The following is a 25885-nucleotide window of genomic DNA, read 5'->3' on the forward strand; positions in this document are numbered from 1 at the left end:
GAGATCCTCGCGAGATTTCCGCCAACGTCCGCACGTGCGGCATTAGTTACGGAAAATGGCTCGTCTTCTCTTCTTTATAAACTCGTCTCCTCCTTCATTTTTCTTTAAGTTTTTACGCAACAAAAAATCACCAGATCCCTCAACGTAAGTCTAGAGAGTGTTTCGTAGAGTTTATAGTTCGATAGGGCGATCACGAGTGAGGCGTGATTCGTCTGCCATGGTTGTATCCTGGGACTCTATATTCGTACAGTCCCGTCTCACTAACGGAGCGAATATTTTGAGTTAAGGAAAGATATCATATCTCGACTCCATGTCTCTTGGCGAATACGATTTCTTATCGTTCTTGTATTCGTCTTTTACATTCGTTTATTTCCTTAACATCGCTTTTATTCTATCGTTTATGTCAGTCCGGTTTTCCGGCTTTTACATATTCCAGTCCAGGGTTCGGCAAAAAGTTTCTCTCTTCTAAAAACCCGCCTCGAAATTTCGCGCACCAAAAGTGAAGATGAGAAAAAAACTCACTTCAAACTTTCTAGCCTAGTTCTCATTTATTTCCTTTGATTCTCGTATAATATATGATTGATTGACAAACCAAGTTAGGCATGCGCCACCTTCAACTTGTACGAAGAATGCTAATCATATTTTCATATCATCTGCAATAAAACGAATTCAACCCGGGAAATACAACAAATAAATGAAGTGATCAAATATTCTGACGACAATCTTTAAAGATCTAAATTAAACATCCACAATAAATAAATCGGGCACACATATCTACAATAAATAAATTGGTCAAATTCAAAAATTATTAAAAGCTCCAAAATCCAAATACCTAAAATATAAATATAGTGGACTACATGTAAAAGGTGACAGGGGGATTCGTTATAGAGGAGGATTTGTTTTTGCCTTTGAAAGGATAACCTTTACCAAAAAGCTTCCCTTTAAAAATAAAGAAGCAAAACATGGGAACTATTGGAAGGATATCATCGTATTTTTATCCAAATCATAATACAGAGTATCTTCTTAGGCAGAATAAATATACATTATATACCTGATACGCAATGGATATGGACCGTTTAAATGTTTAATAGTATATATAAGATGTGAATAAGAAGAGTAGTTGCAGTATGAGCAGGTGCACATCAAAAGCAGAGAGCCCACATGCGACCATCACAATATCAACGGCTGAGACTTGATCACATATTTTTATGTATCCGAATCTTAGGACAAGGCTGAATTCCACGTTCACAGATGTCAAATAGATGAATCCTTTAGTTCTTCCCAGTTTTTTTCTGATATCTGAGTCTTTTTTTTTTCTCAACTCAACATCAAATACATGATTTTCACCGCAATGGATTCAACCACACTTGCAATCAAAGTACTCTAGTATCACTTAGCATCACTAGAATGGATCCTAAACTACCTGAGATCAAACTTTGTTGTAATTTCAACCCATGAGAACAAACTCCTCCAATACAAAAAGAGTTGCCTCTTAAACCCCACCTAAATTGACCACAATGAACAAAAGCATAGAGACCTGAGATACATAAAACTAATCACGAGTCTTAATCAAAACAAGCACTTGTCTCCGAGAAATAAGATTGCAGCGCACAGACAAATGCATCAACATCAGGCGGTGAATATCGTGATCAGCTTCAGCACCATCAAGACCATTACCTCGTTCCTATAGCCTTAAAATCGGAATGATTCTGTACTGAAAAACTCGGACCTTGACAGCGGGAACATGACTGGAACAGTAACTTGTGGCTTCTAATGAAGAATGTCGTACCTCGTTCCTATAGCCTTAAAATCGGAATGATTCTGTATCACTACCAAGTTTAATTTCGTACTCCCTCCGTTTCATAAAGAACGTAACTTTGACATTTTTTATACAGATTAAAAAAATATTTGAAATAGATTAAAGTTCTTATTAATTACACATATTCAATCAATAGTATTTGAGATAAATAAAATTATTTACAAAATCAATGAATTTTAAATTAATTTTAAACTGAAAAGTTGCATTGGAATTCTAAAATGACATTTTTTTTGTAACAAGAAAATTTTTTTATAGTGACACTTAATACGAAACATATTACGACGATCAACAGAGTTAGTTCTTTTAGGATGATAAATGAGAGCACCTCCAATGGGGGTTCTACCCATTGGAGTTCTAAAAATAAATATGTGTATATGTATGTATTGTATATGTGTATGTAGTTGTGGGGTCCACTAAATAGTGTAAAACCCCTATCCAAAGGTTCTAAAAGTTTTGTTTTTAGAACTTTTGGTTAGAGGTTCTACACTATTTAGTAGACCCCACAATTACATATACATATATAATATATACATATATACATATTAATTTTTAGAACTCCAATGGGTAGAATCCGCATCGGAGGTGCTCTGAGTGTTTACACACCGTTGATGCCTAGTTTGTAAAGCGGCAAAACGCTTTACCAATTCAATCAATAAAAAATGTTTTACAGGAGCAAGGACTCATGCCGACGCATCCAAAATTTTATTTTTTTAACTAAAAACCAAATTTCGTAGGAAAAAAAAGATTTATGTTGAAAAGGTAATGCCGGAAGCTGCATTATTTGGTCCTAATGAGTATTTATATATTAAATGAATGGGAACCATCTATACTATTAAAGCAGGATCCTATTGTCATAATTACCTTAGGGGCATGTTTCCTTCACTAACATTGCATGTTTCATTAAGGGCAATTAAGTAATATTAATAACAAATCTATATTGGGTCATTATTTTTGGATCCAGCCCAAATCAAATCTCTCTTGGGCCATTTGGGCCTATTAAAAAATCAGATTCAATTCTCACCTTTTTTTTTCCTTTGGACCATTGAGTCCAAGTTCAAATAATTTTTTTTCAACTATTCTTAATTATTATTTTTTTCTTTTCTTAATATAATTTAAGCATTCATAAAAATAATTGAATTTTTTTATTGAAAAGTATAAATCTTTATTAAAAGTATATAATTTTTTAATTAAAATATTAACCCCATAATAAAATTAATTTATCAGAGTTATACCAACTTAATTCATTAAAAAAATAAAGTTTAATTTTTTTAACATAAATAGTCATTTAAAATGAAATACGATAAATAAAGATAAATTTTTTAAGTCTTTTATAAAATAAAACATAAATATATGAAAATGTGACATACTAAATATTTGTCAATTGAAAAAAAAAAACAAAAATAAATCCGCGCTTTCAAAGCGCGGGTCAGAATCTAGTTTGTTTCTTTAAAGCACCATCCTTTAATAAAATAACGAGTAAACAATACAATAAATCATTATAGGACATATCCACAAATCCTAGGGAGACTTGGCATTGCTAAAGCTCAAAGTTTTTAAACTATGGATCCTTATCAGAATTCTAATCCGAGAGGGAACCAGGAACATATGCCATTTGGCTCAGCCGGCGACGGTGGCAGTGGTGGCTCCGATATCCCCCAAGGAACAGTTGACAATAAGCAGAAGAAGAAGCTTCTCCACCGCGACATCGAACGCCAGAGAAGACAAGAAATGGCTACACTTTTTGCTTCTCTTCGTGATCACCTACCTCTTCAATACATCAAGGTTCATATTTCTAACGCACTTTTCCTAAAAATTTCTTATTTTCCTTCTACCAATTGTTCAAACAAGAAACCAAGATTTGGTGGGATTTGGCTTCTAGGGTTACGAATATGTCTTTTAAAAAACCTTACCCCTTGAACTTTTAGGGGAAGAGAGCTGTTTCGGAACATGTAGGCGGAGCGGTTAATTTTATTAAGGACACGGAAACAAGGATTAAAGAACTCAGTGCAAGAAGAGACGAGCTAATTAGAGAAACATGTTATACATCGAATCCGGATCTAGCAAGAACTGCATCCGAGTTAGGCAACTCGGTTCCGGCGAGTGTGATGGTGCAACCATGCGTGAGCGGTTTCGAAGTGGCGGTGAGCAGCGACTCGTCAGGTCCACAAGCTTTGCCACTCTCAAGAGTGCTTGAGGCACTTCAGGAGCTAGGGCTTGAAGTCATCAGCTCTCTCACAACAAGAGTTAATGAGAGGCTCATACACACTATTAGAGTCGAGGTATGGTTTAATGGTTACAACATGCCATTTCAGTTGCAATTAACCTAGGGTTTTCACTATATATAGCTATATTTATTTCAGGTTAATAGTTTTGGATGCTTGAACTTAGCTTGGTTGCAGCAGAAGCTAGTTGAGGAGTTGATACCTTCGACGGGGTACTAATAATTAAGAAAGATAACACTCTTAGTCCTAAAGACTTATTTTTCGTATGATCTCTTTTCCAAGTGCTCTTTTTGCTCGTAGATTTGGTATTAAAGCTTGTTAATGGATATAAACAAAAGGCGTACGTTTTCGTTGATACCACATGTTCGTTGCTCCAAATAGATTATTCTCGTGCTCATGAACTTATATACACCTAATATGAAATCTATATATATAGAAACAAGATTTTCACATGCTTTCAAGTGCATCAATGGAACACAAATATATGTTATATATATATATATATATATATATATATATATATATATACGTTGGATATGGCGTATACTCTTTTCATACATTTTACAACAAAACTATGTTCTAACTGTTTTCATGATAAATATGCTAATATGCAGAAATATCTAATGCTTTTATGAAACTTCATCTTTGGAGCGGGTCTTGAAAGTCATTCTTGGAAGGAGGCGTAGCTTAGGTTTAAACAAGTCCAGGTACGTACTGTTATGTTTTCGAAAGGATTTTATGAGTAGGTCATAAAGTTCATCATCATTCACCGCCCACACCGTAAAGATTTTTGTTGCGTGTTTCCTTTACGTTTTGCTTATTACCTCCAACTTTTAGTTATCATGTGTCCCTTTTTTTGTCAGCCATGTTTCCCTTTCATTATAACGTTTTTGTATTATTCCATTGTCATGTTTTCATGCGTTTTTGTGTATGGATATAAGGTTTTATGAAATGTATTATCCCATGAATCGTTAAGTCCTACTGGAAACAAGGCCAATGCGACAACATAATATATAGCACCTAATTTTATCCAGAAAAGTATGAAATTTACAGACCATAACATGTACTGGTCTGTTAATATTATCGTTGTGTCGATGTTCAACTCTGCATAATGTAATAGATATATAGTGTGAAGCCAGGGTAGGTGGGAACTATCTTTTGGGCTCTATAGGTCAAAATCTGCAATGTTCACGTGTTTCCCTTGTCTCTCGACATCTATAATCACGCACCTCTCAGCAAACATCGGCCAAAAATATGCTCATATTCTCAAATTCCTTGAGTAACTGCAATATAAGGTTGAAAACAAATTCCATATTGCATGCAAGCAAAATTGGGAGAACCCACTATGATATTGCTCACTTATAGAAATAATAGGTTTAACATAAATAAATTGTTCAAAACGGTATATTAAAAACAAATTGTTAAACGCTTATGATAATCACGATGATTGTTCTGAAAAAAGGAGCATATATATTGCCATAAACACTACAAGAAAACAGCGGCATACTGAGGGAAAAAATCGTCGGTATGTCGTCGGAATAACGCTATTCCGACGACATACCGACGAAAAAAGTCCTCGGAAATAACTCCTCGGAAATTCATCTTTCCTCGGAATCCCTCGGAAATTTCCGACGGAATTCCGAGGAAACGATATTTCCTCGGAATTTCCGAGGACCACAAGTTCGTCGGAAATTTCTCGGAATATTCCGAGGAAGATGTCGTCGGAATATACCGAGGGATAAACTTCCTCGGAATATTCCGAGAAATTTCCGTCGAACTTGTGGTCCTCGGAAATTCCGAGGAAACCCAAATTTTGGGTTTCCTCGGAATTTCCGAGGACCACAAGTTCGACGGAAATTTCTCGGAATATTCCGAGAAATTTCCGTCGAACTTGTGGTCCTCGGAAATTCCGAGGAAACCCAAATTTTGGGTTTCCTCGGAATTTCCGAGGACCACAAGTTCGACGGAAATTTCTCGGAATATTCCGAGAAATTTCCGTCGAACTTGTGGTCCTCGGAAATTCCGAGGAAACCCAAATTTTGGGTTTCCTCGGAATTTCCGAGGACCACAAGTTCGACGGAAATTTCTCGGAATATTCCGAGAAATTTCCGTCGAACTTGTGGTCCTCGGAAATTCCGAGGAAACCCAAATTTTGGGTTTCCTCGGAATTTCCGAGGACCACAAGTTCGACGGAAATTTCTCGGAATATTCCGAGAAATTTCCGTCGAACTTGTGGTCCTCGGAAATTCCGAGGAAACCCAAATTTTGGGTTTCCTCGGAATTTCCGAGGACCACAAGTTCGACGGAAATTTCTCGGAATATTCCGAGAAATTTCCGTCGAACTTGTGGTCCTCGGAAATTCCGAGGAAACCCAAATTTTGGGTTTCCTCGGAATTTCCGAGGACCACAAGTTCGACGGAAATTTCTCGGAATATTCCGAGAAATTTCCGTCGAACTTGTGGTCCTCGGAAATTCCGAGGAAACCCAAATTTTGGGTTTCCTCGGAATTTCCGAGGACCACAAGTTCGACGGAAATTTCTCGGAATATTCCGAGAAATTTCCGTCGAACTTGTGGTCCTCGGAAATTCCGAGGAAACCCAAATTTTGGGTTTCCTCGGAATTTCCGAGGACCACAAGTTCGACGGAAATTTCTCGGAATATTCCGAGAAATTTCCGTCGAACTTGTGGTCCTCGGAAATTCCGAGGAAACCCAAATTTTGGGTTTCCTCGGAATTTCCGAGGACCACAAGTTCGACGGAAATTTCTCGGAATATTCCGAGAAATTTCCGTCGAACTTGTGGTCCTCGGAAATTCCGAGGAAACCCAAATTTTGGGTTTCCTCGGAATTTCCGAGGACCACAAGTTCGACGGAAATTTCTCGGAATATTCCGAGAAATTTCCGTCGAACTTGTGGTCCTCGGAAATTCCGAGGAAACCCAAATTTTGGGTTTCCTCGGAATTTCCGAGGACCACAAGTTCGACGGAAATTTCTCGGAATATTCCGAGAAATTTCCGTCGAACTTGTGGTCCTCGGAAATTCCGAGGAAACCCAAATTTTGGGTTTCCTCGGAATTTCCGAGGACCACAAGTTCGACGGAAATTTCTCGGAATATTCCGAGAAATTTCCGTCGAACTTGTGGTCCTCGGAAATTCCGAGGAAACCCAAATTTTGGGTTTCCTCGGAATTTCCGAGGACCACAAGTTCGACGGAAATTTCTCGGAATATTCCGAGAAATTTCCGTCGAACTTGTGGTCCTCGGAAATTCCGAGGAAACCCAAATTTTGGGTTTCCTCGGAATTTCCGAGGACCACAAGTTCGACGGAAATTTCTCGGAATATTCCGAGAAATTTCCGTCGAACTTGTGGTCCTCGGAAATTCCGAGGAAACCCAAATTTTGGGTTTCCTCGGAATTTCCGAGGACCACAAGTTCGACGGAAATTTCTCGGAATATTCCGAGAAATTTCCGTCGAACTTGTGGTCCTCGGAAATTCCGAGGAAACCCAAATTTTGGGTTTCCTCGGAATTTCCGAGGACCACAAGTTCGACGGAAATTTCTCGGAATATTCCGAGAAATTTCCGTCGAACTTGTGGTCCTCGGAAATTCCGAGGAAACCCAAATTTTGGGTTTCCTCGGAATTTCCTCGGAATATTCCGAGGAAATTCCGAGGAAACCCAAATTTTGGGTTTCCTCGGAATTTCCGAGGATTTCATTTTCCGTCGGAATGTTCGTCAGAATACCGTTGTTTTCTTGTAGTGAAAGAAAAGCTTAAATTCAATGCATATAGCCACCTTTATATTTTATAATCATCATATTAGTTTGTTATTCAACCATTTAAATATATATTTTGAGAAACTATAAAAGTTATCTAGTATACTGTATATAATCACAAAATCTTCATTTCTTTTGTAATTTACGATACGATACGACACTATTATACATATCCCCAAAATCTTGGTTTCTTTGGCCTCATTGTTTCCTACGTATACCCAAAAGCATATAAAGAGAATCACATAAGTATAATTTAAATTAATAGTAACTCATTATTTATATCTAATTATATCCTCTTTATATAAGTCTCACGAACTTAAGCGAAGTGGACAGCAGTTCAAATGTTTTACGCACTTACGTAAGAGATACGCATGATGAGTAGTTGAGATCTCCCTGATATTCGTTCTTTAGTTATTATATCATTATTGGTAATTAAATTAATTAAGTATCAACTTTGAGCTGCCGTCAAACAAATTCATAATCATCAAATCAGACTCTGTCCCAATAAAGATTGTCTCCGACATTTAATTTAACCATCTTTTAGTGATATACTAATTAAAAGTTTAAAACCCATATTCTTTATAACCCGCACAGCCAGACAAACTAATAACAACAATAAAAAGATACAAACATCAATGATTCAGTTCCATCTTATATCACTTCAAAATACAAGCTAGAGTCGAAGAGTTTTGATGGCATTTATACATTTTTAAAAAATGTAAATTACAGTATTGCATTTAACATTTCATAAGAAAATTAACAATAATAATTATTCTAATCTATTAAAAGAGAAATACAAATTAAGACTAACTCTTAAACTTGCACAATATATACAGCTTAGTGCCACTGAAATAATTAATCTAATTTATTAAAAGAGAAGTACAAATTAAGATTAACCCTTAAACTTGCACAATATTTACAGTTTAATCCCACTGAAATAATTAAATGAATATATTTTTGAGTAATCTTTGTCTTTTCCAAAATCAAAATTAATAAAGTAATAACTACTCCTAATTTTATAATTATATGCTTTCCATGTCTTTTTTAAAATTAATAAAACATTTCCTAAATTAAATTCACAATCAATTCAATATAAATATTTTAACTTATCTATGTCATATTAATATTATAAACATTAATGAATATCAATAATATATACAAAATATTATTTTATGTAACAATATAAGTTGCATTTTGTCTCATTTTCCCACACAATTCACGTTACTCTTCTTTTTTTTTTTGAACAAATTCTTCTTCACCATTATAATTATTTACAAACTTACCATGTATATAAAATAATTTATTAGACATTTTCATAATATTTTGATCCACAAAAAATCAAAATAAAACATTTGTATAGATGCACGGATCATATTCTAAAAATGGTGGTAATACAATTGATGGTTTACAAGATAAAAAAATTAAAAAAATATATAAACTATAAAATTATTATGCTTATAAATGTTATTAAATAATTATTTAACACATGTACAATTTGAAAATACATATGATCATTTATAAAAAATAAATATTTATTTACAAAAATAAAAACAAACATCCGCAAGGTCGTGGTTTAAATGTACACAAATTTAAACTCATTTATAATTTCTTATCAGTTACATCAAATTTATATTTTCATTTTATTTTCTTACAGATTTAAATATTAATTTGTATATGTTCCAAATTTGATAGAAGCTTAACAATCATTTTATTTTCTTACAAATATTATAGCCAATGTTTCATTTATAATTAGCATGCTAATACACAATTGTCTATTTTCGTACTATTTATTTTAAAAATTTGTTCGCTATATATCTTAGACATGGATCTTATTATATAAATGTTAGATTTGTTTATATAATACCTAATATCGGTGATACATTTTACACTACAATACTAAGATATAAAATTAAGCACAAATATAACATTTACATTTACAAATATGACTACATTAACAAATCTATCTTATTAAAGTAGAAGTACTTTAAGTTTTTGTTTGGCAACATAGATAAAAAAATAAAAAAAATATCAACCATGTTGTTTGGAAACATTAATAGTAGTATATTAAGAAAAAAAAAGTAATGGGCTTATCTTATTAAGAAAAATTGGAAGTCAGTTATGTTATATTAAAAAGTAATGAGCTTATGTTACTTGATATACATAGTTCAAATCAAAATAATAATTTAAAACTGATTTATATCAAAAATTTATTCAAAAATATACATATATTTAAAAATTGATTTTTACTAAAATATTTTCAAATAACCATTATAATTTTTTTCAATATATATAATAAAAATACAATACAAAGCTTAATTTCAAACACCAACTTAAATTATGATTTTTATATTTCACATAAAATTTTAAAAGTATAATATATGTGATTAATTATATGATGGTACGTATAAAATACTAATAATTATATGGTTACTTGTACGATGATACTTATAAAATACGATTAGTTATATGATGACACATATATGATATATAATAGTGACTAAGGGTGGGCGTTCGGGTACCCGTTCGGGTACTCATTCGGGTTTGGGACGGGTCTGTTTGGGTTTCGGGTTTTTGGGATCAAATATTTCAGCCCCATTTGGATATTTCTAAATTTCGGTCTGGGTTCGGTTCATATCTTTGCGGGTTTGATTTGGATTAGAATAACCCATTTAAACATTTTTTAATTTTTTAAAATTCATTATATACTCTAAATTTCCCAAAATCTAAAAAAAAAATAATATATTACATATAAATTTGAATAACGTATGTTAGAGTGTCTAAACTTAACATATAAATTGGTTTGGTTTAAATATTTGGACAGAGAATCAATAATTATTTTAAGTATTTCTGGTGTTTTGAGTATACTTTAACTATTTTAGATATTTATTTTTGACTATTTGTATATATTTTTAAGTATTTAAACCAACTTAAAAGTATCATATATATGGATGTTTTTATGTACATTAAATCTAAAAATAATTAATATATATAATTATATAAATCTATTTCAGATACATCCAAATATCTGAAATACTTTGGTTCGGATCGAATAAGGTTTCGGTTCTCTAAATACCAAAATTCTGAATAATTCAGATATTTAATTAATTTTGATTCGAGTTGAGTACTACTTTTTTGGATCGAAATCGGTTCGGTTCTTCGGATTCGAGTTGTTTGCCCAATCCTAAATAGTGATATAAAAACAAATAGCAACATATTTTTGAAAAATATATTTGCGCGGACGTGCGGGTCAAAATCTAGTAAGCTATTAAAATTGATAATTTTTATATATATTTCCAATTGACTATTTTGATAGAGGATTAAGTTTGTACAAGGATCTATTGGTGAACCACAACAATTAAGATCAAATCTGAGAAAGCCTAGCTAATATGTGTAACATATTTTTTTAGCTTTAGAACTCAGAAGTGTTTTATTTTATTTGTGTGTGTTTGTGTCAGTGCTGGATATGAGATTTGGAAGGGTGGTTTGAAACATTTCTTAAAATTCTAGTTAAAAAAATATTTTTTTCATAATTTGGAAACCGGTACTTATGTAAAAACTTCTAAAACCAAGACCAATGTTTTATTGGACTGTGTCTAGATCCGGTCCCGGTTCTTGTGGGGGTTAAATTTAACCTCTTAAATTATACGAAACTGATTTGTAGCCAAACACATCTTCACGTAAGATCATGCATGTACTTCTCAATGTGTTGGTGCATGTCCCAGAGATTCAGATATATATGAAATGATCCGATCTTTTTTGTGGTTCAGTAGTCAATAGATTATCAATAAAGGACGATCGCTTACCAATCAAATCATTGATTTTTGGGTGACAGTCATCATATTCATATATATGATTCCAGAAGGTTCTATAAATTAAGGACTAATGTGAAAGCAGACACACATATAAACCTTAATTCCTAACTAGTTTTTATAACTTAACTAGGTTGCTATTAACCAATCGGTAGTAGACTATTCCATTTATTATTTTGTGTTAGTTTTATATAAATTTCTTTGTTAATCTAAAAATTAAATACTATAAGATTTTTCCAGCTATAGTTTCAAAATAATTGCATGTAGTCGTATTACGTTGGCACATGTCGGAGAGAATGTATCCCAATGAGCAGCTACATAAACGGATAGGTTCAGATTTAAAACGGACGGTTGGGCCACCAGCCTTATAAAATATAAGTGGATTCTCATATTACTAAAAGCCCATGCATTAGCGATACGTCCACCCAAAAAGGCGGGTAATTCCTTTGTGCGAATCCACTTAAAAGTCGTGTATCATTTTCTTCGTGCGTATGGGGTCCTATACACTTTACAATGTTTATAGAGATTCGGACACATAGTTATGAGTTATCCCATTTTAGGTATTTCAATTGTCAATAGATTATCATCTAGAAACGATCTTACACCTTCCCAATCCATCATTCTTGAAGATTAATCGTCATATATATAGCGGATTCTAAAAGGTTCTATGATCAAATGCAAATGTGAAAACATATCTTTGTGTTCGTTCATGTGAATTACATGTATAGTTTTCTTCACAAGTTCTTCTGTAAATACAATTTTCTAATTATACTTTACTGTTTACAGTAGCTTACACTGTAGCTCTTATATACAAGAGTTTCTTTCGCCATATAACAAACAAACATTATATAATATTCTGAGACATTGAAATTTATAAGAATCCAATCAGGATAATGCGTCCATTTCAATCAAACATTATATATATACAAGATTTTCTTTTATTTCTCTTAAAAGAATGAGGGTGAGTTGGAGAAGAAGACAAAGCATAGGAAAGCTAGTCCATTAAGTGAATGGATTTGAATAGATAGAGCAACATGGATCTTCTCTACTTTGAATCATTGAAATAGCATTGTTTTTTTTTTTCAGATCAATTGAAATAGCATTCTCTTTGCTTTTTTTCCATTTTTAATTTTATTTTATCTGATTTTTACCTTTAGTTTTGTTCTTTTCAGTTTCTGTTATGGAGAAACTTCTCTTGAGCAGCGTCACGTTCTCTTTAATTTATAGAGTTTATGCAGATTAAGCTGGGTTTTTTTTGAACAACCAAAGATTAATATTAGACAGAGGAAGCCTTAAATCCCCAAGTTTGATAGGAGGGTAGACAAACGGACCTTGGCCAGAGTATCAGCAGCCCCACTACCGATTGTCTTCTCGAGTTGGTTGCTTGGATAAGCACTTGGAGTCTGAACGGATCCAGATATTGGTGTAGTGGAGGGAGGTTGCATGTAAGAGAGCACCTCGTATAGCTAGGGCTTCTGCCATCAGTGCGGAGGAGACAGAGTCTTGTGTCGCCGAGTTCCGATTGATCTCCTGGGTCGCTAGATCAGTGAAGATCCACGCAAGTCCGGCGTTCTTTGTGTCTGATTTCCACGCATCGTCGGTGTAGAAGAGGACAGTCGAGTCGGGGCAGTCGCAAATCAGAGGAGGGCGACATAGAGATGTACTTGGCGGTGGTTTCTTCTGCTGAGCTGCTTCCCATTCCTTGATAGCTGTGATTGTCTTAGCGATGATCTCCTGTGGTGTGAAGGATCTGTCTTAGCAAATTAAGCTGATATGATATTGTAAAATGTACAAAAACATGTATTATGTTTTTTAAGTAACCCGTATGATGGACCTGATTTGAATTGATGTGAAAGTTACTTTTCTTAGATATCTGCTCAATGTTTTAAAAGATCAGATGGTGAAAAGATTGAAATTAAAATATTGGATCTATCCAAGATTGTTAATTTGCTAACGATAATCACATGTAAAAGCTGATACCATTTGTTCTGTTTAGCAAAGAGCCTAAATAAACATCATGTTACATGTGACATGGGTGTATAGTGTTTATTTCTTAGAAATTAATCCAACCACAAAACAAACTTGCATATGTTTATATATATTGAAGTTTTCTCACTGTAAGCAATTACAAACTAGAGTTGTATCATTTTTTGCATAGGATATTTAATTAATAAATGAAAGCAAATTCATGTGATTACTTTGAGCTACAGAACAAATCCAACTATCACTTCGGAGTTGGGGGTCTTATGGCTGTGAGAAAGAAATCATTCTTAGGTAATGGTGGCCCATATGTTTTAATTTCTTCTGATGAAGCTCCCAGATGATGCATGGTGCACATAGGCATTGATGTGTTCACTGTTTCTGTATCAGTTCTCCTTCATGCTTCCCTAAAACTGCTATTAGACCCAAAATGCTCCTATCTCCCTATGTATATCTTCGTTATAATCTTGATAGGTTGATCTTATATCTTCTTGATTTGTCTAGTAGTCGTATGTAATCAATAAAATAAATGAAGTGCTAAACTGTGTTATTGATCTCTTACCGTATAAAGAACATAGTAACTAACAAAGCAACGACAGATATGTTATTTTATTTATTTGATGGGCATCTTGGTATAAGCCAATCTGAGAAGGCCTGGAGAGTGTTCATGTCTGCTCTATAGTGTTTCTGGGTGAACTCAAGCAACATAGACCAAGTGAAGTCAGGGTATCTCCTTGGTGCGTTGCTGTCCAAAAGCTCTCTTGGTGGCTTCACTACTCTGTCTTTATTCGGACACAAGAAGAAGGCAAGTGATTTCCTCTCGCTCTGGCTGTTCACCACCGCCCGGTGCAAGCAGCTCATGTATCTATTGTTCGATAGAGCCTACAAAACGAGATTTGGTATATACCGATACCTAGCCAATGTTAATATATATCTAACCAATAAATATTTATTTTTTGTTTAGATGGTTACCATGAAAGTGTCGCCTATATTGACCACAAAGGCCTTGGGGTTGGGACTAATGGAGCGCCATTGATTTTCGACAAAGACTTGAAGACCATTAACATTGTCTTGGTGAAGGATGGTGAGAGAAGTTGGATCACAATGAGGTCCTGTTCCTAATGTAAGATCTGGTTTTTGACATGGAGGGTAGTACTTCAGTCTCATAATCGAATCATTTTCTTCGAAAAACTCTCTAAAGTAGTCTCGAGATACGCCTAAACTTAGCCCTAGAAGCTCCATGATCTTCAGTGACAAGGAACTCATTGCCTCACAGTACTCTTGATACACCTTCCTGTAAACACAAACCAAATAATAACATAAGTCTTCTAATGTCACGGTACAGTGGTTGTTAACGGTTTGGTATAGAATAAACCGGGTTTTTGCTCTGTTTTTAACTTTCTTTTAAAGGACGAAAAAGCAGAGGAGGAAAGGACAGAAGACATGTTAAAGGTTAGATGTTTTTGTTTTCTTTCTCTATTATAGTTTATTGCTATGTTTTAACTTTTACCCAAGTGGCTCAAGCTCATGTCCCAACGCATCGCAGAAGTAATCTTGAACAGTTTTTGGGCTGTTCTTGTCGTCGCAGAACCGGAAAGAAAGGGTTTCCTTCCATGGAAGCTTGGTGGAGAAGCGGCCGGTGAAACTGCTTGCGTAGCCACAACTCTCGCCGGGTTTTCTCTGAACCTTTTGTTTCTCGGAGGGAGGCATATCGAAGAAGCGGGCCATGCATTCATGAGCATCTGATATAAGCTCTTCGCTGATGCCGTGATTGACCACTAGGAAGAAGCCGTGCTTGCTACATGCCTCGGAGATGAGCCTAGAGGCTTCTAAAGTGGCGGAGGGAGAAGAGGAAGCAGAGAGAAAGTTTTGGAGATCGATGAGGGGAACGTCAAGCTCGGGAGCTTCGGTGCAAGGTTTTTCATCGTCAGGCCAAATGAATTGGTTTGGGATAGTGGCTTGGAGGTTAAGCATTGAAGGGTTGAAGATTGGTGGTCTCTGAATGTTACCAAGGCCTAGTTTTGGTGTGTCTTCTTCCTGTGGAGATGTTGTTACGCAGCTCACCATTTTTGATAAATCTTTCGTTGATGAGTAAGTGACTCTTGCTCGGCAATACGGGATCCAAGGGTCCTTGGAGTCTTTATATAATAAGCAAGCATTTAAGTCGTATAATACTGCTTCAATTTTTGTTTTATAATACTTAATAAGTTTCTTTGGAAGAAGAGAATTCGTCGTATGTACTTTGATAAGATAGATTTTAAAATAAAGCTTTACAAAAAATTATATATTATCGTCTTAATTTTTTTATCGACTCGAACATTATTTATTTTATTGAGAGAATTTAATTTTACAACACTTGAAAATACAACGATGGTTTAATAGAGAATCCATAACATATAGTGAAAAAATCATCTACGTTGGTGAATTTCTCACTAATTATATCAATATTAATTTTTTTATGTGGAAATTTCTCAAATGAAAAATTCTGACATAAATCTCTTAATTTTTCAAAAATTAATAATTAAATATTAATATAATTCACCAATGAAAATATCCTAACTTTTTTTAACACAAACTTACTTTCATTCATATTTGTCTTTTTTAATACAATACAATACAATACAATCCTAACTCCACCATAAATATTCATAAACGGCTCGTCAAAAAAATAAAATAAACGTCTCAATCTTAAATCTCGTGATATAAAACTATTGGAGCAATACGAATAAAAATTCTCTAGAATAACTATTTTTAGTTTATTTTGATTAATAATATTTGTATGAAAAATAATACTCATATATCTTCAGTTTTTGTACATCCATTTGAAACGGCTTATAAAGCTAAACGGATCTCTTTAAATATAAGTATAAGTTGTATAACTCATGGTAGATCAAATTGACGTGATTATAATTTAGACCGCCTAGTCGTGTTCAGACAAAATACAAGATTGTCTGTATATGGGGAACTGGAGTGATGAATATAACTAAGATAATACTTCCTCCGTTTTTAATTGTAAGTAGTTTTACTTAAAAATACGAATATTTAGAAAATTATTATTTAAAAAAATATATCATTTAACCAATTAATTCAACCAATTATTAAAAACCTAACATTATTTCATTGGTCACACGATATACAATAAATGAAAAAGATGGATTGAAATACGTAAACTAATTATATCGTGAAACAAACACTTTTTGCTAAAACTACTTACATTTAGAAACGGAGAGAATATTTACAAAACAAAACACTGTGAATCCTTTAGGTGGAGGTTTGTTTTTATGGTTGGCAGGACGTAAGAGCTTCCCAAGGTTCCTTGGCTTTATATGAGAAGTGTTTGTTCCACATTGTTATTTAATTTTGTGTCTGCTTGGCTGTAGAAATGTAGTGCAAAAGCTATTCGCTACATGTTAAATCAATGTTTCTGTCTTTTGAGGTGGATTGGCCATGCATATTCTATAATTAGAACCCAACTTTCTTTTTAACAAGTCGTGAGTCTCGTGACAACTTATATAAATAGGAAAAACAATGGGCAAAAGAAACGATGGGAAAGTAATAAAAACGGGACTCAAAGATAAGAAAGTTTCATAGAATCAGGAGGCCAACATTTACTTTACATTCCGTGCACGAACCAAACAAAAAAACTTCTATTTGAGTGTCTACTTTTAAAATTACTTACACCTGATGACAAAAGTTGTATGTAAATTAATAACAAGAGTGCAAAAAGAATAAGTGCTTTTTTTTTTTTGCTTTCCTGGATGAACTTAAAGAATTCTACATACTTAACTGTTATAAGCCATATAACTTAAAGGACTCATTTCCTTTATAGAGTAAATTCATGCTTTGATTGCAAGGAATTCTAGTTTAATTATCTGAGTTTGGATCGTCATGGCTAAGTGAAGGAGCCCGCTCATGGGGTTTGCAAAAGAAGAAACTGATGAATTAGAGAGGAGAGAAGAGCATGGTCGGGCTCAAGGTGCAAATGGTAGTGTCCATTCCCATTTCCCTTTCATAAACTAGAGCCATCTTTTACTATATAGTAGTTTCTAATACACTTGAGCTAAACCGGGGGACAAAGAAGTACTAACAACTAAGAAGGGCTGCTACAAATTAAGGTGGGGACGACTAAATTTGTTTGTGTGTGTCTGTGTGTTTGATGTGCTAAGTATTATCTCCTTAATTGCTACGGGAGATAGAGGAGAGAGTGATGAGTAGGATACTGAAGGACCCAACAATGCCTGAACTATAAAGGACACCATTAGACATGTGTTTTTGTCGCAAATAGTAGTTCCAATTAAAATCCTCTTATTGATCCACTAAAACATGTGCATACTTTTCATTTTTTTGTCTCTGGCATTATTAGGTGGAGAAAAGAGAGATTGATCTCTTACCTAAGCACACTAGAAACTGGGGGCATATATGATCTCAAATAGATCTGTTTTTTTTCTTAGAAAAGGACATTACTCCATCCTCAATTAATGAGGCTGAAAGGGGGTCCTCGCTGTTTAAGTATGGGGTTTATGTCATAAAAATATATTACTATTTGATAAAAAGGACAAACGAGACAAGAATCATGTATAATATATATATATATATGCCACAAAAACTAAGGCAGACTCACTTATAGCAACCAATCTCATACTTAATCAATCTATATTAGCGTCTCAATATGGAAATATTTAAATATAAAGTGTGTGCAAAGATATTTTCATACTATAATGTAACTAAGGGATGTTAACCTATATAGATATCGAGTTAATATATGAGTCTGTAGACCATTGTTCCATACGTCGTCATTAGATTACGGGGATTAGTATGAGATTTGGCATGAGATTCTTTGATTATTAAGAAAAAGTGTGTATAAAATATAAATAAAATAGTAAAAAGAAATGGTTAAGAGCAAAGTTGAGCCGATGAAAGAAAAAAAAAGAGAAGTTGAGGCTATGACTCTTGAGCAAAGAATAGTAAACATTGACAAGTCCTAGTAAATTCAAAGATACTGAAGCTCTGCGATTCTTTTACGCATACAAAAACGTTTGGAACATGTGGCCATGTTTGTAACTACCTATCAGGCTATCACTGTTCCCATGAAACAAAGGTTACTACCTTAACTTCTTTGAATTTGTAAAGTTCAAAACTTGAAAAATCCAAAAAGAAAGTGCAGGACTTCAGTACGAAAGCATTGTTATCTGTCTTTCTAGCTATCGATATTATTATTAGTATTAAAAATCAACGACTATTATATAACAAAAGATTCGAATTTTCCGCCAAGTAAGAAAAACAAAGGAAGAAAGAACAATATAGTAGATAATTCTTATACACTACTTTTCTTTTGAATCTATGCATACAGAATCGATTCAATATCCAGAATTTGAAATATATATGTCAGGATAATATGAAAACAAGAACAAGTTGATTAAGGTACACGAATAAATCATCACACTAGACTTTCGAAAGGTGACTTGACAAAAAAAAAAAAAAAACTTTCGAAAGGTGCACTCACTCACTCACGACTCTCAGGCAATCCGATGGACAACTCAGTTTTGACATCCGATATGTTCATGTTTCCATAACCACATGATGGTCCACTCATCTCACTCTCTAGACTCCTCGAGTGCATCCACAAGGTCGGTTCTTCAAACTGAAATGATAACATGTATTCCTAAATTACATGGAAGAAGAAATTCAATATTTAAGAGAGGAAAACTATAAGGTCCGAATTTAAAGTTTATGCTTGTGCATTAATGAAGTAATGCATATCCTTGGATTATGTATATGTTTCTGTGTACCATTTGTCGTAGACTACTTGTCTCGTTCAAGACTTCTTTCTCTCCTGAAATCTAATGGAGTAAAGTGACCAAATTATTCACAAGGAGAATTAGAAATAACATGTATGAATAAAATGAAAACACGAGCTAGTTGATTACGATACAATTAAACTAATTAGTAATATTTACCTCTGCTTTTAGTTTCTCTATCGTATCTTCATTTAACTTAGCCTGCTAAGATTATAGAATCCGGAATAAGCTCATGATTTCAATTTCAACGTCTCACATTTTTGTTCAACACATTATGACAACATATATAACGATTGTAATCCTGAGAATCATACCTTTCTTGATCTTACAATAGTGAGGCTTTTCTCAAGTTTGATAGTTATCTCCTTGAGTTCCTCCACTGAACACGAATCCAAATCTTGCCCCATCAGTTTCCTTAAGATGTTATCGGAGTGTGTATTCTATCATATAATGCATATCAAGGATACATATGTACACATTATTTATTTAAAGATCAGAAACTTACCGGCAATGAAGTTGAAGAAGTTCAATCTGGTCTAACGTTTTCGCCATTTCGTTCTTGACCTCCTGCACAAATTGCTGTTTTTGTAGTCTCTCTGCCCCAAAATACTCGCTCCTATGTATATCATATCTCTCCATCATCTTCTGCATGCTGTATAAATTTTGCAAGAACCTCTTCGCTATTATTTATTACCATATATAATTAATCCCGAAAACATTATCATGATCAACAAGAGAATTTATACATGCAAAATTCATGTTTTTGGAGACATATATTCTAATCTGAATGCTCGTCATGCCTCAAGTCATCTGTCCTAGTAAATTAAATACACGTTTTGAGACATGTTTGTTCTAACATTTTTCTTTTCCTTTAAATGGTCAAATCAATTAGCAAACTCGAAACTAAAAATGAAACGAACATTGTTATTACAAAATTTTCGGTTGCTTATCTAAGCTAACTCAAATGTAATTATTGGCAATTGCTAATAGAGGGGACAAAGATCATTAGTAGTAGTACGGTTAACCAAAATGCTACAATATCATACTATAGTTTGGCATAATTAATGATCAGTGTTCTGGTTTGATAATCATTATTGCACACTAGGTCACTGGGACACATATCACAATTTAAGATCTTTCAGTTAGTTTGGATTTGGTGTAAGAAATTCATTTACCTCTAAAAGAGCAACACACTCAAGAATCCTTACAACTATACCTATAGGACTAAAGTTCGAGACTATGGCACAAAACCACATGATAGTGTCTCATACCTCATGTCGTTTCCTATTCTTAAAACGGCAGAATTGTACTTTTAATGTATTTCTTTCTATGGCATGACCAGTTTATCACCGAGATTCTTTTATAATTACAATAACGTGTCAAGTGGTTTCAGCATGAGTTCCAAGGTATACTAGGTTCAAAGTTCAAGAACTCTTTTTGGGGAAAACCCTAAATCACTTGCTCGTGCTTGAAGAAGAAAACTTGAGCATACACATTTAATTTAGTCACTTAATTTGACTAGGTGTTAGTATTTCATTAAACGAGAGGTTCCATGGTACTTCAAAAAGAAGTACTTGTCTGACTAAAGATAAACAAAGCACTTTGAAAGAGAATGCTTGAAGGGAAAATTAAATTAACAGCTGCAAATATCTAGAAATTTCTAGCACGATCTTGTAAAAGAGAGAGAGAAAACTAATAGCATTGCACATTACTGACTAAAGAAACAAACCGAAGTAATTAAGCAAGAGCTAAGCATCATAAATGATTAATGATTATTGGATTAGAAGTTTAGCAAATGAGATATATACTTACTCGGAGCTTGCGAAATCATATAATCTTCCTTTTTGAGAAAATACAATGGCTGCGACTTGAGCATCGCATAGAACTGAAAGCTCGTGAGCTTTCTTCAAGAGACCTTTCCTACGCTTGGAGAACGTGACTTGTCTGCTCGTCACGTTCTCGATTCTTTTGATCTCGATCTTTCCTCTCACCATCTTCCTGCCAAGATTAATCAGTATCCATAAGAAACCCTAAATCTGATGTACGTTTTTTTAGAAAGTGAAAAATTAGTTTCTTTCAGAAAGAAAATGAACTCACTTGAATATAAAGAGTAGATTAGCTATGAACTAAAAAGTCAAGGTGATATAACTTCCCAAAAAATCTGGGAAAATACAGAAACCTCACAAAGCCTTTCCTAAATTTGACAAGATTCGCTTCAAAAGAACATAGATCTGTGGAGGCCTAATTAAAAAAGCCGACCAAGAATATCTGTGATATGAACAAAGGAATAAGTTGTACAAGAAAAAAAAAAGATGTATAGAGGGAAAGCACAATAAAATTGGCGAAAAGAGAAATGAATGAACGAGCCGTAAACTAGATCCCTCTATGATTTAGTCTCCCCTTGGTCTACCCCTCCTTAGTACTCACAAACCCTAAGCCAGCGAGTCATGATTTTTCTCATCTTATGTAATAACTCTCAGGATTAAAGATTTTTTTTTAAGTTGCCAAAGAAACTTTGATTATCCCAGGTTGACAGAGCCAAAAGGAAAAAGGAATAAAGTAATATTGAAGCTTCTGAACGAGAAATGTCATAGATTTTCATTTTAGTCGATTAATTTTTTTTGTCAAAAATAAGTTTAGGTAAGTTACCTCCGTGAAAAAGACTAAATAATGTTATAAGAATTGATCAATTTAAACTTGTTCTTGGGTTCACCCCCTAGATGAAATGTTCACCAACTAATATAAATGTGTTATTTTATATTTAATATCTTTTAGAAAAAAAAATAAATATTGTAAGTTATATTATGTTTTTAAAATAAAAAAGTAAAACAAATAATAAATAAAAATTAGTAATTACAAAAAAAATATTTTTAACATCGTCAACAAAACAATAAATCCTAAACCCTAAATCATAATCCCTAAATCCTAAATCCTAAACCCTTGGATAAATCATAAACTCTAAATAAAAAAAACTAAACATTAAAACACTCAAGGATTTAGGGTTTAATATTTAAGGTTTAGGGTTTAATGTGTAGTGTTTTTGATTTAGAGTTTAGGATTTATCCAAGGGTTTAGGGTTTATGATTTAGGGTTTAGTGTTTTGCTGACGATCTTAAAATATTTTTTAAATTTCTTTTTTTTTCTTAGCTACTATTATTTTATTTTATTTTTTACCTTTTTATTTTAAAAACATAATATAATTTGACAATATTTTGTTTTATTTTCTAAAATGTATCGAATATGAAATAACGAAATTCTATTGGTTGGTGAAAGAATAACTCATGAATTTATTTGTATCATGATTTATATAGCACATAAGCTTCACTAGACATCTATTTCTCGTTTCTAAATTAGAATCAGAAACAGAAACATTTGCAATTTCGTTTTCATAATGCTTCAAAATAATATTTTAAGTTACGTTAAAAACTTACGTTTCCGTTTTGGAATCTAGTTTTAGTTTAAAAAATTCAAAAATTTTATTTTTATACTTTTATTTTATATAAAAGCTAAAATAATAGTATTAAATTAGAGAGAATAAAAAAATTAAAATAATAAAACTAATACTCTAAATTATCTCTATGTACAATAGTTTTTTATAAGAGATTTTGCATATATATATTCACACATTGTATCAATCATTTGTGAGACATTACAAATAATTAATTTGGTTAATTGGATAATATTTTTTAATAAACATAAATTGTTACTATTTTCACAATTAGAATATGAAGTCAGCTTAATCGGTACAAATTATTAAAAATGAATGAGTGATTTTTATTCTAATTTAATTATATATTTTTTAGTCATAAGTCTTATAAAGTAATATATATATATATATATACACACGATTCCAACACGTATCCAAAGAATCTTGCCTTATGCGCTTTGATACGATTCTCTTTCCACGACGTATTTTTAATTTCAATGTAACATAGATCAGGACTTAGTGTATATATTATCAATATATTTTATAGTGAGTAGTTTTATCAATATATTTTCATTGTGTATCGTGAGTAATTTGTATACATAGTTTAGATTCCTAATATTTTATAAATAATATTAAAATATTACAAAAATATAAACTACAAAACATACCTTAATTTTTAATATTCATGTAACTTTTGTGTTACTTTATTTTGTATTAAATTTTCTTAATGCAACATTGTTGATGTGTGAATTATTTTTTAATTTTAGTTAATAAAGATTCTTAGGTGTTCATTTAATTTTATATGCCGAATAAAATTTATAGAAAGTTTTATTTTTGTGTTAGTTTATATATTTTGTATTAAATATGTTCAATGTAACATTGTTGATGTCTAACATTTGTTTTTCATGTTAAGTTAATCTTATTCGATTTAAGTTGTTCATTTTATTTTATATGTAAAAATAATATTTATAAAAATGTATGTAATATATATGAGATATACAACTGTGAACTACAACTTATGAGATTTCATCCCTGCTATGGCCAGCATACCTCGACCTCGTCAAAATTATGCCCAGTTTGATGGTGATCATGCGTGACGAATCTGTATAAATTCAAAGTTTGGTATGTTATTAGTGAAAGTGTCGATCTAGTGTGCGAAGATTCTATTGTCATAGAAACTAGAAAGATGCCCATTTTATGGACTTTCGAAGAGATTGGGTCAATGCTATTATTAGGCTTTTCCCGTCCGTTCTTATGCCCGTCTTTCGACTTATATATCTGTAATAAAACCAACCTTGTAGTTGTGGAGATGAGTGCAGTGAGACTAGTTTTTTTCTAAAAAGAGGGCATACAGAATTGAGAAAGGGAACTAGGCCCAGGAAAAGAAACCCATTATGAAATCCTAGTTAAAATAAAAAAAAAGTGTAAAATAAATCGCCCACCGTGGGCCTTGCGATCTACCAACTGAGATAAACGGGCTCGTTGCTTTTTTTTTTTTTTTTCTGCAATTTTTATTAAGCCACAATTTTAATGGGTTTCAATGTATTAGATCTTGTCACAAAACTTGTGTTTCGTTGTAAAGCTTGTTGCTTAAATATCAAGTAAATGAATTAAATCATTAATAAATTCCCATTTTGACTCATCTAATTCTGATGCACAGCATGTCCCACACTCCTTAATTTAATAGCTAGTTATGTTCTTGAAACCACTGGTCATGTTTCAATTTCCAAAAATTCTTTGTCAGCCATTTATAGACAACTCTTAAGTAACTCTTGAATTCATATATACATTTCTTTTATTACAGATTATTAAAACACTGCATAAAAATAGTGAAATGGTAGTTTTCTGAAGATCTGTTGTTGTCTTCCATGATTAAAATGTGATATAATTTGCTTGATGATGGTATTATAGATGGTTGAAAAAACCAACTCTAAGGTTAGCTTCCCAAGCATGTGTGTATGCCATTTGGAAATAGCAGAACTCGCATCTCCACACTCAAATATGTCGTCCAGCTTCAGAATTGATCTTAGTAGCGAATCAAACTATGTGTGCTAAACTCGAAGTTCTAACTCGAGACTCGTGAGCAGAGTCAGGTTTGTAGACATTATTATAAAACATTTGAATGGGTCATCACTTTATAGAGGTCCCACTTAAAAAAATCATATATATATATATATATATTAATTGTAAAATAAAAAGTGAATAAAAATTTTAGTTCATAAAATGATAAAAATAAATTGAATTTCATAAAATGATAAAAATAAATTGAATGAATTTTATATTATTATAATTTAGATATAAATAAATGATATATTCTAAATTTATGTTTTTCTAAAGATAAATTATTTGTAAAATTTATGAGATATTAAATAATTTTGAAAAAGATATATTCCAAATTTGTAAATTATTTCGAAAAAAACCTAATATCTCAGTACCGGTTCAGCTCATGAGAAAAAAAATTTAGTGTCAACTATTATTTTTTATTTACTTGGTTTTATTTTTTGATAGTTATATTATCTTTCATTTTTTTGTCTATCGAATATTCAAGATATAATCGAAAAAGATTATGAAAAATAAATATTATTTTTCTAAATAAAAATGATATAGTGCATGGAGAAAGGACGAATATAACTCCATCAAATCCTAAACGTGGATATGATATTCTCGTGATAAGACATGTTGGATCCCTCCTAGAAAGAGAGGACCAATTAGGGTGAACTTAAGAAATAATTAATGTTTCCTTTTGGCATTTGACACAATAATGGAGTTTTGACAAAAGAAACAAAAGAGAGAGAAAGGAGAAAAAGAGAGAGAAGGAGAAAACTCATAAGGTGATTTCAACACTGGATTTGGAGGGTCAAACGGATCCTGATCGGGCTGATATTTTGTGGGAAGCTTCTTCAGTCAGTGGGTTAGAGGTTCACCGAAGAGATTTGGATTTCAACGGTCGGATCTTCTGTTGTCTGGGTTTTTTTGAAGCTGGTCGCCATAGTTCTTCAGCAGAGCAGTCTTGGGATTTGTACGGTTGGATTAGTTTCTGGAAGCCGGAATCTTTGTGAG

General features: G+C 32.9%; 4 protein-coding genes across 7 annotated transcripts; 1 reads left to right on the forward strand and 3 right to left on the reverse strand.

The window, feature by feature from the left end:
- Positions 1-3355: 3355 nt before the first annotated feature.
- LOC106305400 (transcription factor bHLH126-like) lies at positions 3356-4893 on the forward strand. 2 transcript variants are annotated; one of them, XM_013741776.1, is made up of 4 exons: positions 3356-3601; positions 3745-4098; positions 4180-4304; positions 4656-4893. In XM_013741776.1, exons 1-3 carry the CDS (start codon positions 3380-3382, stop codon positions 4258-4260), a joined length of 657 nt encoding a protein of 218 aa, XP_013597230.1. In that variant the 5' UTR covers positions 3356-3379; the 3' UTR covers positions 4261-4304; positions 4656-4893. The 2 variants fall into 2 exon arrangements, with proteins under 2 accessions (XP_013597230.1, XP_013597228.1); XM_013741774.1 differs by having other exon boundaries at positions 4180-4253.
- Positions 4894-12976: 8083 nt separating this feature from the next.
- On the reverse strand, positions 12977-13653 carry LOC106303388. Its single transcript, XM_013739669.1, has 2 exons — positions 13645-13653; positions 12977-13354 (listed from the first exon to the last, which is right to left on the reverse strand). The coding sequence occupies exons 1-2, from the start codon at positions 13651-13653 to the stop codon at positions 12977-12979; spliced, it is 387 nt and encodes a 128-aa protein (XP_013595123.1).
- Positions 13654-13908: 255 nt separating this feature from the next.
- Positions 13909-16190, reverse strand: LOC106303389 (gibberellin 20 oxidase 1-like). The gene is made up of 4 exons (XM_013739670.1): positions 16181-16190; positions 15111-15774; positions 14573-14894; positions 13909-14482 (listed from the first exon to the last, which is right to left on the reverse strand). The coding sequence occupies exons 1-4, from the start codon at positions 16188-16190 to the stop codon at positions 14210-14212; spliced, it is 1269 nt and encodes a 422-aa protein (XP_013595124.1). The 3' UTR covers positions 13909-14209.
- A 2802-nt stretch (positions 16191-18992) lies between these two features.
- On the reverse strand, positions 18993-21920 carry LOC106304902 (MADS-box transcription factor 23-like). 3 transcript variants are annotated; one of them, XM_013741293.1, is made up of 7 exons: positions 21496-21920; positions 21211-21396; positions 19904-20050; positions 19713-19812; positions 19558-19599; positions 19390-19440; positions 18993-19241 (listed from the first exon to the last, which is right to left on the reverse strand). In XM_013741293.1, exons 2-7 carry the CDS (start codon positions 21390-21392, stop codon positions 19104-19106), a joined length of 660 nt encoding a protein of 219 aa, XP_013596747.1. In that variant the 5' UTR covers positions 21393-21396; positions 21496-21920; the 3' UTR covers positions 18993-19103. The 3 variants fall into 3 exon arrangements, with proteins under 3 accessions (XP_013596747.1, XP_013596745.1, XP_013596744.1); XM_013741291.1 differs by having other exon boundaries at positions 18993-19262; XM_013741290.1 differs by having other exon boundaries at positions 18993-19262; positions 19558-19602.
- Positions 21921-25885: the final 3965 nt, after the last annotated feature.

This window comes from Brassica oleracea, chromosome C7 (genome assembly GCF_000695525.1).
Source record: "Brassica oleracea var. oleracea cultivar TO1000 chromosome C7, BOL, whole genome shotgun sequence".
Lineage (NCBI taxonomy): Eukaryota > Viridiplantae > Streptophyta > Magnoliopsida > Brassicales > Brassicaceae > Brassica > Brassica oleracea.

Bases quoted from the DNA above. Each gene is read 5' to 3' on its own strand.
- LOC106305400 (XM_013741774.1), top strand. From the start codon at position 3,380: ATGGATCCTTATCAGAATTCTAATCCGAGAGGGAACCAGGAACATATG. The intron at 3,602-3,744 runs GTTCATATTTCT...TTGAACTTTTAG, and splicing joins TACCTCTTCAATACATCAAG to GGGAAGAGAGCTGTTTCGGA. The intron at 4,099-4,179 runs GTATGGTTTAAT...TATTTATTTCAG, and splicing joins TACACACTATTAGAGTCGAG to GTTAATAGTTTTGGATGCTT.
- LOC106303389 (XM_013739670.1), bottom strand. The intron at 14,895-15,110 runs GTAAAAGTTAAA...TTGTGTTTACAG, and splicing joins CATGAGCTTGAGCCACTTGG to GAAGGTGTATCAAGAGTACT. The intron at 14,483-14,572 runs GTAACCATCTAA...CTCGTTTTGTAG, and splicing joins ATATAGGCGACACTTTCATG to GCTCTATCGAACAATAGATA.
- LOC106304902 (XM_013741290.1), bottom strand. From the start codon at position 21,392: ATGGTGAGAGGAAAGATCGAGATCAAAAGAATCGAGAACGTGACGAGC. The intron at 19,603-19,712 runs GTATGATTCTCA...CTATAATCTTAG, and splicing joins CTATTGTAAGATCAAGAAAG to CAGGCTAAGTTAAATGAAGA. The intron at 19,441-19,557 runs GTAAATATTACT...TTACTCCATTAG, and splicing joins TAGAGAAACTAAAAGCAGAG to ATTTCAGGAGAGAAAGAAGT.